The following is a 13,052-nucleotide window of genomic DNA, read 5'->3' on the forward strand; positions in this document are numbered from 1 at the left end:
GGACTTCAAGTTTTTTGCAGGCTCTCATACACAGTATAGCAAGGACATGAACACACACACACACACACACACACACACACACACACACACACACACACACACACACGCTCTTTAGCAGTTGTGTTGTATGCTGAATGCTCTTCCTCCTCCTCACTGTACCAGATGAAGCAGAATGAGCCTATAATCTTCATGATTCACACTATGATTGAGAGCTCAGCACCGAGGCCTCAACTATACCAGCAAGTAAGGTCTTGATGTACACCCAGTTTTGCACCTGTCTCTCGTATCACAGGACCTCCTGTTACTCCTCCCTCACGGTCTCATCCAGTGTTGGGTCTATTAAAGCACATTCCATTGTTCTTTTTGGTGGTTGTTATTTTCTTGCGAATGGTGTTGGCATGGCTTGAATGTATTGTGTTCTCTACAATGCCATGCAAATTCTGCGGCAGATGCTGGCCTAATCACCCCATCGAAAGTCATTTGCAATGCCCATTCATGCTGGCTGCAAAGTTTTATTTCACACAAAACAAGGAAGATGACTTATCTGGACACAGCCAACATTTTATGTGGTCACATTTCTTTTTGTGATTAAAGGGAGCTGGAGCCTCTCATTCCCCCAGTTAGTTGTGGAATTTCTGTTGTATGTTTATTACTTATATCTACTCTGGAAATGACCAAACAGGCTGAAAGGAATGATGATTGTGGTGGTGGTGGTGGTAATTGAGCCTATCGGTGCTGTACCTCGTGTACAGCTCATGGAGATCGTCCTCTCAGCCACCCCTGCTGCATCTTGCTTTCCATCCCCTGAGAGGATCTGCCATGGCAGCGGGCTCGGCTGAGAACTCAAACGTAGCCTAGCATTTTAAATCACTGTTTTATTAAAAGTGAACAGGAATCATGGAGACATGCAAATGTTTCCTTTAGTTTTCATCATAAGCCCGATTTGAAAATTCATCTTCCTCCTGCATTCTGTGGAACAGCTCATGCAAGCTTTTTTTTTTTCCCTCCATATGGAATCTTGTCTTTCCGTATGTATGTCGCTCTCTGCTCCTGGTGTCTTGTAATACGGCAAGTTATGAATGTTTCACAAACATGTTGTATGCCAGTGACGCACCACACCTTTGCCACTTTTAGAACATAAATGCTTATAAAAGTGCTGCTGCTGACTTTTCATCCTCACTCCCCTGCTTCCTTTGTCATCAACTTGGAGAGTGTGTGCGCGCGCGTGAGAGAGAATGAATTCTGTTATGAATTTTAGTCAGATATTTCTGCTACAGTAAACTTGATCGACTTGTAGGATGTCCAATGCATTACATCGTCATCCCGCAGCACAAGAACATTCTTATGTTGCACTACGATGAGTGCCTTGCTTTAATCCTGACATTTGAGATAGTAGCAGTAATGCTAAGACTTCTCAGTGTTCTTGCACTGTAAGGGTAGCTGTAGCTCCATGGTTGCACACCTGAAGGTTTTTCAGACCTGCATGTGACTGTTGCTTATTATTGCAGATGAGCCCTGAGGCGTACAGTGACAGCGTTTATGGCTACAGACCTGAAGAACTGGACGTTGATGTAAGTCGACTATAGTATATTCTTCATAAAGCTTACAGCAGTGTATCAATAGAACAGATTTATTGCATTCAGATGTTGGATTTCTGTGTGTGTGTAAATATTTGACTCTTGTTGTAATAAGTATCTTTGTGTTTCTCGATGCTTACAGTGGTGCTTGAAAGTTTGTGAACCCTTTAGAATTTTCTATATTTCTGCAAAAATATGACCTTAAACATCATCAGATTTTCACACAAGTCCTAAAAGTAGATAAAGAGAACCCAGTTAAACAAATGAGACAAAAATATTATACTTGGTCATTTATTTATTGAGGAAAATGATCCAATATTACATATCTGTGAGTGGCAAAAGTATGTGAAGCTTTGCTTTCAGTATCTGGTGTGACCCCCTTGTGCAGCAATAACTGCAACTAATTGTTTCCGGTAACTGTTGATCAGTCCTGCACACCAGCTTGGAGGAATTTTAGCCCATTCCTCCATACAGAACAGCTTCAACTCTGGGATGTTGGTGGGTTTCCTCACATGAACTGCTCGCTTCAGGTCCTTCCACAGCATTTCAATTGGATTAAGGTCAGGACTTTGACTTGGCCATTCCAAAACATTAACTTTATTCTTCTTTAACCATTCTTTGGTAGAACGACTTGTGTGCTTAGGGTCGTTGTCTTCCTGCATGACCCACCTTCTCTTGAGATTCAGGCCAAGTTTACATTAGACCGTATCAGCGGATCATCGGATTAACGTTTTTAAAACGATTAGTGTGCACACAGCAACACCAATACACGATTCGCGTGCACACAGCAACACCAATACACGTTCACGCTCGGCTCCGCAGGCATCCTGCGCTCCAAATCACTCCGCCCTGAACAGCGAGTGCCCTCTGGAGGGTGCGCACTCCGGCCCTGCGCAGCTCACAGAGCGCGCGAGTGAAGTGCACAAGCAGTAATTCAGGACTGAGCCGCTGTGTGTGTGATCCCAGCGCATATCACTTACCACTTGCAAGTGGAAGGATGGCAAGCCTAAAGACAATCATAACTACACAATGGGCAGTATTTGCATCAGTATTTGCAGTATTTTCATACTTTTATACTCTTTAATGAAAGGTGATACAAGGCGGAAGTCCGTGCCATTTTTCAGCAGTCGCGTCACATGACCAACGCCAGCGAATCAGGAAGGTGGATGTCACAGTGACGTTGTCCAATGACGACGCCAGCTAGAGCTCAGCACAGCGTATCCGCGTATTCTCAATGTTTACACAGCACCGAACCAGACACGATCTAGATTGAATACGTGGACCCTGGCGGATTCCCGTTTCCCGGCGTTTCCAGGCGTTTTAATGTAAACGGACAGTGCATCCGCGAAGAAAACGAGACAGATACGGTCTAATGTAAACTTGGCCTCAGTTCATGGACAGATGTCCTGACGTTTTTCTTTAGAATTCACTGGTATAATTCAGAATTCATTGTTCCATCAATGATGGCAAGCTGTCCTGGCCCAGATGCAGCAAAACAGGCCCAAACCATGATACTACCACCACCATGTTTCACAGATGGGATAAGGTTCTTATGCTGGAATGCAGTGTTTTCCTTTCTCCAAACATAACGCTTCTCATTGAAACCAAAAAGTTCTATTTTGGTCTCATTTATCCACAAAACATTTTTCCAATAGCATTCTGGCTTGTCCACATGATCTTAGCAAACTGCAGACAAGCAGCAATGTTCTTTTTGGAGAGCAGTGTCTTTCTCCTTGTAACCCTGCCATGCACATCATTGTTGTTCAGTGTTCTCCTGATGGTGGACCCATGAACATTAACATTAGCCAATGTGAGAGAGGCCTTCAGTTGCTGAGAAGTTCCCCTGAGGTCCTTTGTGACCTCGCCGACTATTACACGCCTTTATCTTGGAGTGATCTTTGTTGGTCGACCACTCCTGGGGAGGGTAACAATGGTCTTGAATTTCCTCCATTTGTACACAGTCTGTCTGAATGTGGATTGGTGGAGTTCAAACTCTTTAGAGATGGTTTTGTAAACTTTTCCAGCCTGATGAGCATCAACAACACTTTTTCTGAGGTCCTCAGAAATCTCCTTTGTTGGTGCCATGATACACTTCCACAAACATGTGTTGTATCTATCAGACTTTGATAGATCCCTGTTCTTTAAATAAAACAGGGTGCCCACTCACACCTGATTGTTGTCTCATTGATTGAAAACACCTGACTCTAATTTCACCTTCAAATTAACTGCTAATCCTAGAGGTTCACATACTTTTGCCACTCACAGATATGTAATATTGGATCATTTTCCTCAATAAATAAATGACCAAGTATAATATTTTTGTCTCATTTGTTTAACTGGGTTCTCTTTATCTACTTTTAGGACTCGTGTGAAAATCGGATGATGTTTTAGGTCATATTTATGCAGAAATATAGAAAATTCTAAAGGGTTCACAAACTTTCAAACACCACTGTAAGTAACACTGGTTCCTAATAGATACACACGATAATCACACAGAGTGGTGCTTGAAAATTTGTGAACCCTTTAGAATTTTCTATATTTCTGCATAAATATGACCTAAAACATCATCCGATTTTCACACAAGTCCTAAAAGTAGATAAAGAGAACACAGTTAAACAAATGAGACAAAAATATTATACTTGGTCATTTATTTATTGAGGAAAATGATCCAATATTACATATCTGTGAGTGGCAAAAGTATGTGACCCTCTAGGATTAGCAGGTAATTTGAATGTGAAATTAGAGTCAGGTGTTTTCAATCAATGGGATGACAATCAGGTGTGAGTGGGCACCCTGTTTTATTTAAAGAACAGGGATCTATCAAAGTCTGATCTTCACAACACGTTTGTGGAAGTGTATCACGACACGAACAAAGGAGATTTCTGAGGACCTCAGAAAAAGCGTTGTTGATGCTCATCAGGCTGGAAAAGGTTGCAAAACCATCTCTAAAGAGTTTGAACTCCACCAATCCACAGTCAGACAGATTGTGTACAAATGGAGGAAATTCAAGACCATTGTTACCCTCCCCAGGAGTGGTCGACCAACAAAGATCACTCCAAGAGCAAGGCGTGTAATAGTCGGCGAGGTCACAAAGGACCCCTGGGTAACTTCTGAGCAACTGGAGGCCTCTCTCACATTGGCTAATGTTAATGTTCATGAGTCCACCATCAGGAGAACACTGAACAACAATGGTGTGCATGGCAGGGTTGCAAGGAGAAAGCCACTGCTCTCCAAAAAGAACATTGCTGCTCATCTGCAGTTTGCTAAAGATCACGTGGACAAGCCAGAATGCTATTGGAAAAATGTTTTGTGGACGGATGAGGCCAGAATAGAACTTTTTGGTTTAAATGAGAAGCGTTATGTTTGGGGGAAAAAGGAAAACACTGCATTCCAGCATAAGAACCTTATCCCATCTGTGAAACATGGTGGTGGTAGTATCATGGTTTGGGCCTGTTTTGCTGCATCTGGGCCAGGACGGCTTGCCATCATCTCATCTCATCTCATTATCTCTAGCCGCTTTATCCTTCTACAGGGTCGCAGGCAAGCTGGAGCCTATCCCAGCTGACTACGGGCAAAAGGCGGGGTACACCCTGGACAAGTCGCCAGGTCATCACAGGGCTGACACATAGACACAGACAACCATTCACACTCACATTCACACCTACGGTCAATTTAGAGTCGGCTTGCCATCATTGACGGAACAATGAATTATACCAGCAAATTCTAAAGGAAAATGTCAGGACATCTGTCCATGAACTGAATCTCAAGAGAAGGTGGGTCATGCAGCAAGACAACGACCCCAAGCACACAAGTCGTTCTACCAAAGAATGGTTAAAGAAGAATAAAGTTAATGTTTTTGAATGGCCAAGTCAAAGTCCTGACCTTAATCCAATCGAAATGTTGTGGAAGGACCTGAAGCAAGCAGTTCATGTGACGAAACCCACCAACATCCCAGAGTTGAAGCTGTTCTGTACGGAGGAATGGGCTAAAATTCCTCCAAGCCGGTGTGCAGGACTGATCAACAGTTACCGGAAACATTTAGTTGCAGTTATTGCTGCACAAGGGGGTCACACCAGATACTGAAAGCAAAGGTTCACATACTTTTGCCACTCACAGATATGTAATATTGGATCATTTTCCTCAATAAATAAATGGCCAAGTATAATATTTTTGTCTCATTTGTTTAACTGGGTTCTCTTTATCTACTTTAAGGACTTGTGTGAAAATCTGATGATGTTTTAGGTCATATTTATGCAGAAATATAGAAAATTCTAAAGGGTTCACAAACTTTCAAGCACTACTGTCAGTAAAGCACAAGGCCAACGCATGTGTCACTTCTTGTGTCTTGTCCATAAAATTCTTGACCATTTTATTCAATGCGCCACCAAGTGGAGGTACTCCGTCGGTGTAAAATGACTGACTTGTAATCAGTCTGTGGAACGGATTGACTACTGGACCTCCACAGGTTATCCGAGCAGTGAGCGCTTCTTATGTGTTGTAGGATCTCTGCATTCTGACCTCAGCGTATGCTGCTCCGGGTTATCACTCAATCATGTGTACAATAGAGTCGGTTTCTTTTTCCACAGTAAAAACAGCAGGCGGTTCTTCAACATGTGTGTCTCGAACGATTAACAGATGTGCAGGTGACATTAACTCACCCCCTGGATGCTCCTCTCGTTTTTACTTGAAAAGATAGTGTCCTTGCTTTCTCTCAAGGTAAACGGAGAATGTTTTAAGTTCGTTAGTGCGAAATAAAATCTGTCCGTGTATGCTTGACGAAGATGACGTTAGATAAGTATACCATTAATGATCATTATAAGGATGATGAGAAAGTGATTAAAATGCTGTTTGCTTTACTGCACCACTCGGCACAATCAATCAGGTGTGTGTGTGTGTGTGTGTGTGTGTGTACAGGGTTGTACAGTAACTAACAGACATTTAGGGGAAAGTGTTGTGTTTGAGATATGAAAGGTTTATATGCACATTTTTTTTTATTTAACTTAATTTTCCTGGAATAGGAAGAAAGTAAATTTTTCTGTTGTGAAGTTTTTATCCCCCACTGGCTGAAAGGCCTGAAGGGGGATTGTCGTTGCGATGTATATGTGTCCCTCCCGGGAAGGGTGCTCACCATACCTGTCAACTTTGAGGTTTGAAAAAAAAGGGATATTTCCCAGATTTTTAACTCAAAATAAGGGAAAATTTCAGAAAGTCATACCCTTCACCAAAAGTGGGTGTGTAGTTGAATGGGGGGCAATTTTCTATCTAGTATTTGTGATTTCCTGTACTCTGGTGCATGTTGGTGATAGCCAAGACCCAAACTCAATATGCTTATGGTTTATAGAGTGCATTTGTTAATAAACTATACATTTATTTTTATTTGCTTTCAGTGGTACCAGGTATGGGCGGCACGGTGGTGTAGTGGTTAGCGCTGTCGCCTCACAGCAAGAAGGTCCTGGGTTCGAGCCCCAGGGCCGGCGATGGCCTTTCTGTGCGGAGTTTGCATGTTCTCCCCGTGTCCGCGTGGGTTTCCTCCGGGTGCTCCGGTTTCCCCCACAGTCCAAAGACATGCAGGTTAGGTTAACTGGTGACTCTAAATTGACCGTAGGTGTGAATGTGAGTGTGAATGGTTGTCTGTGTCTATGTGTCGGCCCTGTGATGACCTGGCGACTTGTCCAGGGTGTACCCCGCCTTTCGCCCGTAGTCAGCTGGGATAGGCTCCAGCTTGCCTGCGACCCTGTAGAACAGGATAAAGCGGCTAGAGATAATGAGATGAGATGAGGTACCAGTTATTTCCCAAATTAAGGGCTAAAATACGTATCTTATGTTAAAATAAGAAAGGTCATTATATAACCAGTCAATAAATTCAATTCCATTGCAATTTATTATGGCTTTACCATAGTCATGGCCTTGGAATGATAGATAGATAGATAGATAGATAGATAGATAGATAGATAGATAGATAGATAGATAGATAGATAGAGTAATAAAGAGATAAAGAGTAATATAAGATATTAAACCAAGAGTGATTTAAAATGGGTAAGTTTCAGATAGAAAATAAAATAGACAATGAGTGGATAAAACGGTTAATACACCAATTAGTTTACACTAGGCTATTTATGAGGTCTTAGCCAGGACATACTTAATGTAAACTTGTGTAGCTTACCTTTGATTATTTGGGAGGCTTTTGTTTTCCCCATGGAAAATTTATTTGCGATGGAAGAGTCTGGGAACATTCCAGCCACGCACTTGTTGAAATCATCAAAGAAAGAGAGGCTAATGTTTTTCTTAGCTATTAGCATCGCCATCTTCACCTCAGACCTAATCAGTGTTGCCAGATACTGCTGACGTTTTCCAGCCCAAAATATGTTCAAAACCTGCCAAAATGCACTTGAAACCGCCCAACTTGGGCGGGAAACCTCCCAATCTGGCAACACTGGACCTAATCACTTGTTCAGCCTCGCCTCCGGACGTAGTTCTGTAATTACTGATGCCTGAGAAGGCGGGGACGTGAAGTCATTGCCCGACTTCCTGCTGTAAACTCCTGTCAGAGGCGCGTCATGAATTCTGGACCTACCGACTATTTTATATTGTGAAAATACGGGACTTTTATATAATGTGAAAATGTGGGATATTTTCGGGAAAATAAAAAAACGGGAAGACAGCGGGAAATAAGTCAAAATAAGGGATTTCCCGGGAAAAACGGGAGGGTTGACAGGTATGGTGCTCACCTTCTGAAATCAACTCCTCTCACTATTTTTTAGAGGAATTTCACAAAACTTGGCAGGATTCTTTGTTATATATCAGTAATAAGCATATTGTAATTTCATTGAATTCGGTCGCATTTTACCAGAGTTACAGCCCTTGATTAACAACCTTGTACTTTCACAATTTCATGAAGATGTGCTCGCCTTCTGACATCAACTCCTCTCTCAATTTTTGGACGAATTTCTCGAAGGTTGGCAAAATGCCTTGTTATATGACTGTAATACACATATTGCGATTTAATTTCATTTGTGAAAATTTCACCAGAGTTTTGACCCTTGATTAAATAATTTGTGCATTGACAATTTCATGAGGGTGTACGTTCTTCTGAAATCGACTCCTCTCAATTTGTGGAGGAATTTCACCAAACTTGGTAAAAGGCTTTGTTATAGGACAGTTATACGCATATTGAAATTTCGTTTAATTTGGAAAATTTTACCAGAGTTATGCCCTTGATTATTAACAAACTTGTACTTTGGCAGTTTCATCAAGGTGTGCTTGCTTTCTTAAATCAACTTCCCTCACAATTTTTATCCCCCGCTGGCCAAAAGGCCCGAAAGGGGATTGTGTCATGGCGATGTCTGTCCGTCCCAGGAAGGATGCTCACCTTCTGAAATCAACTCCTCTCACAGTTTTTGGAGGAATTTCACGAAACTTAACAAGATTCTTTGTTATATGTCGGTAATACGAATATTGTAACTTTGTTCAATTCAGTCGCATTTTACCAGAGTTATGGCCTAGTTGCCAGCGGGGGATATTGTGCTCTCAGAGCACTCTTGTCATCTTTCCTGTTTGTAACATTTTCTAGTTTACACGATATTTGAGTTTCTGGTCCTCTTGGACTGAGAATGAACTACTACACAATTAATACCCGCTCAGTGGTGGTCCCTTGGTACTCATGAGCTGTTTGATATTCTGTTATTCTGTACCTTCAGGTCAGAAAAGGAATTCTACTCCTGCTTAGTCAGGTCCATAAGTTTTTGGATGGCGAAGCATCTTTTTGTAACGTGTTGGTTTGTCCAGTTGCTTTTGAGCCTGTGAAAATGGGTCTGTGTAGGGACTGCGTAAAAATGGCTAACTGTAAGAACTGAACAGTTTTACACTTCAATCCCATCTCAATGGTTTAATTTCAAATCTACAGTGGTGGTGTACTGAGGCAACGTTACAGAAACTGTCACTGTCCAAATACTTATGGACCCGACTGTATTTCTTTAGGCTAAGTTAAGCAGATTGTGTGAACAAGGCAAAGTGGTACGGACACAAGAGGAGAAGCTTCAGCAACTTCACAGAGAGAAGGTAGAGCTGAAGATTTATTTGTTTTAAAAATTATTATTATTATTATTATTATTATTATTATTATTGGTCCAAGCCTGATGGTCACAAGTGGAAGTGCGGTTTGTATTTGTTTAGTTTAAAGATGACGTGTGTATGTGGGGTTGTGTGTCTCCTGTGTGTAGCACACCCTGGAAACAGCACTTTTATCAGCGAGTCAGGAGCTCGAGATGAGCGCAGATAACCCAGCGGCTGTGCAGAGCCTCATACAGCAGAGGGATGTACTGCAGAGTGGCCTTCTGAGCTCCTGTAGAGAACTGTCCCGGGTCAGCGCTGTGAGTCGGTCCCTACACACACACTTGCATTACAATGAGGGGGGAAAGCGGTCAGATTTTATTTGGTGATCAGGTCTGGCAACAACAGTATACCGAAAACAGAAATTAAATGGACAATGAAAAGTTTTAAATAATACCTCAAAACGACTGGTCCACCTGTGGTTAAAGGTCTCTCTCTCTCTCTCTCTCTGTCTTTCTCTAAGTCTCTCTATTTTTCTTTCTCTCCAAGTTTCTCTAAGTCTCGTTCTCTGTCTTTCTCTCTCTAAGGCCCAATCCCAATTCTAATTTCTACCCCTACCCCTCCCCCTTCCCCTCCGCCTTCCCCTTGGCCCTTCCCCTTGAAACTGAGCTACAAGGGATAGGGCTTGAAATTCAACCCTTAGGCAGCTGGGCCATAGAAGGTTCACGCTGCATGCTGCACACTACACGCTACACGCGTGTAAAGAAAAGTGGACAAACGTAGCATGACTTGCTCTGGGCCATAGAACGGCGTTCACGTTGCACGCTGCACACTTCACGCGTGAAGCGTGAAATGAACATGCACACTTTTTTCTAGGCGTGAAGATGGAAATTCCAGTCAATGCATGCGGTCACCGCCGCGCCAGCCAATCAGAACGGGTCTAGGGAGATAACTCTGTGCTTTCAGGGGGAAAACTTCAGAAAAAATATAATTGAATGGTATAATTGAAAAATAGTTCTTCATCGGGATTGTCAAGCAGATTATAGAATGTTCGGTGAAATTCACCACGGGTTTCTCTCAGAAGGAAGTGTTCTCGGCTCCAAATTCTGTTCCTTTTTCTCTTCCTCTGTCTCAGTAAAAGCAGAATGAGGCAATCGTCGTCATCCGAAGAGTCCGTATTGTTGGTTACTCGGTCAAAGTAGAACAGACGCAACACGTGAACATCCAAGCATGAAGTTTAATGGCCCAGGGTCCGGTTCTTCACGTGAACGTGTAGCGTGCAGCGTGCAGCGTGAACCTTCTATGGCCCAGCAGCCTTACGTATTGGGATAGCCCTTCAACGATCGCATACGTCATCGCGTACCTCCGTCAGCGTTTACGTTAGCAAAACGCGACCAAATGCGTCATTGGCTGCGACCAGCCGCTACAGTCAGAGATCTCTGCTGGCAGGGTGTGATTTGTTAACTAACACCACTGAATGGGATATCTTTGGCGCTTCGTGCACCACATCCTACAGAATGAGGTGTCAGAACACTCATGTAAACAATAAAAGCAAGAATAACAGAACAAAACGTACGCAGTCAAGCAACCGAAAACAATACTCACTCCCAAAGCTTTTTAGCAGCAGCTTGGATTTCAGAAATCGCTGCTCATTCTCAGCTTGAAAGCGAATCAAGCGGCGTGTTTCCTCTGGATAACAACTTAAAACACGTAAATAATGGAGAAAATACATTTATGACAATCTTTCGCCGCGGGAACCGCCATCTTTCTGAAATCCGCATGAAATCTCGCTGAAATCCGCATGGCATTGTGGGAAATCACTCAAACCCCTTCGTTCGGAGTCAGCTCCTGGAAAATCTCCGTTTGGAGGGGTACAGAAGCCTTACCCCTTCCCCTACCCCTCCGCGTTAACTGGGATTGGGATACCCCTACCCCTTCACGTGAACGCGCAAAATGGAGGGGAAGGGCCAAGGGGTTGGTCCAAGGGGTGAAATGGGATTCGGCCTAAGTCTCTCTTTCTTAAGTCTCTCGATCTCTAAGTCTCTCTTTCTGTCTTTCTTGCTAAGTCTCTCTATTTTTCTCTCTCTTTTTAAGTCTCTGTCTCTCTCACTAAATCTCTTTTTCTCTTTCTCGAAGTCTTTCTTTCTCTCTCTTTAAGTCTCTGTCTCTCTCTAAGTCTCTTTCTCTTTCTCTCTCTCTAAGTTTCTCTTTTTCTCCAAGTCTTTCTTTCTCCAAGTCTAAGTCTCTCTCTCTCTCTCTCTCTCTCTCAAAAAAAAAAAAAATCACCACAAACACAGAGATTCACCTTCACACATGAGCATCTGTCATGACAGGAAGTGTAACACAGACTTTTCATTCAGAGCACTGAGTGAACTGGAAGGGGGGGAGAAACACTTTCGGACACTACTCTGTCGCGCCATTATTTACATCATTACTGTCACACAATTAAAATGTGCCAGATCAGTTGGCTGGTGGGCTTTCAAAATAAATGCATGCATGTATTTTTGTGATAAATCCATATTATACTGAGTGTTTTTTTTTCCCCACATTAATCAATACAAAGTACTTTGCTGTACTCTGCTGCATCTTTCAGTTATTTTAAATCAAGGCTGAATACTTTTTCTTCTTTACCACTGCCTTTTATTAAATCAAATTTGAGGCTTTTGATTAATTCCTCGCTCTACGCTGTAACTTGTATGCTTGTATTTTATCTGTCTTATTCTATTTTAGCTTATTTTCTATTATTTTACTATTTTTAATTGTACTTGAATGTCCGTTTATAATGTATGTGTTCCTCCATGGGCGGCACGGTGGTGTCGTGGTCGGCACTGTCACCTCACAGCAAGAAGGTTCTGGGTTCAAGCCCAGCAGCCAGCAGGGGCCTTTCTGTGTGGAGTTTGCATGTTCTCCCTGTGTTTACGTGGGTTTCCTCCGGGTGCTCCGGTTTCCCCCACAGTCCAAAGACATGCGGTTAGGTTAATATGGGACGGCCTTGGGCTGAGGTGCCCTTGAGCGAGGCACCTAATTCCCAACTGCTCCCCGGGCGCTGTTAGCATGGCTGCCCACTGCTCTGGGTATATGTGTGTGCTCCTTGCTCACGTGTGTGCATGTGTGTTCACTGCTTCAGATGGGTTAAATGCAGAGGAATTTCACAAGTGTGTGATGAATAAAGTTGTTCTTTGTCCATTCACCCCAACACACTACAATATTATTGACATTTTCACGCCACTACTTATAACTTTGTCTCGTGCCCATTGTCATGAGGAAAAACAAACTACTGCTATACTCAATCTAAAATATTTAACGGTTCTTATGAAACAGCTTTCCTTTCAGTGCGACCACAGTGCATGATGATATATTGCTTGGTTAGTGACCATAGGTTGTACACTACTTTTCACGGTACATTGTGGGATACTATGAGTCCAC

At 42.7% G+C, this 13,052-nt stretch overlaps 1 protein-coding gene across 6 annotated transcripts in view; it reads left to right on the forward strand.

The window, feature by feature from the left end:
* Nucleotides 1-13,052, forward strand: part of plekha5 (pleckstrin homology domain containing, family A member 5) — a 249,641-nt gene that overhangs the window by 217,969 nt on the left and 18,620 nt on the right. For 5 of the 6 annotated variants that reach the window (XR_009651086.1, XM_060903846.1, XM_060903845.1 and 2 more), the window contains 3 exons: nucleotides 1,509-1,571; nucleotides 9,555-9,635; nucleotides 9,797-9,946. Coding sequence is in view for 5 of the 6 variants with exons in the window: in XM_060903846.1 (XP_060759829.1) it covers nucleotides 1,509-1,571; nucleotides 9,555-9,635; nucleotides 9,797-9,946 (294 nt within the window). In the remaining variant the exon portion in view is untranslated. Of the gene's footprint in view, nucleotides 1-162; nucleotides 244-1,508; nucleotides 1,572-9,554; nucleotides 9,636-9,796; nucleotides 9,947-13,052 lie in introns of all 6 variants that reach the window. The other variant, XM_060903850.1, reaches the window with a different exon arrangement.

The sequence above is a fragment of the Neoarius graeffei genome, chromosome 21, assembly GCF_027579695.1.
Source record: "Neoarius graeffei isolate fNeoGra1 chromosome 21, fNeoGra1.pri, whole genome shotgun sequence".
NCBI classification, from domain to species: Eukaryota; Metazoa; Chordata; class Actinopteri; order Siluriformes; family Ariidae; genus Neoarius; species Neoarius graeffei.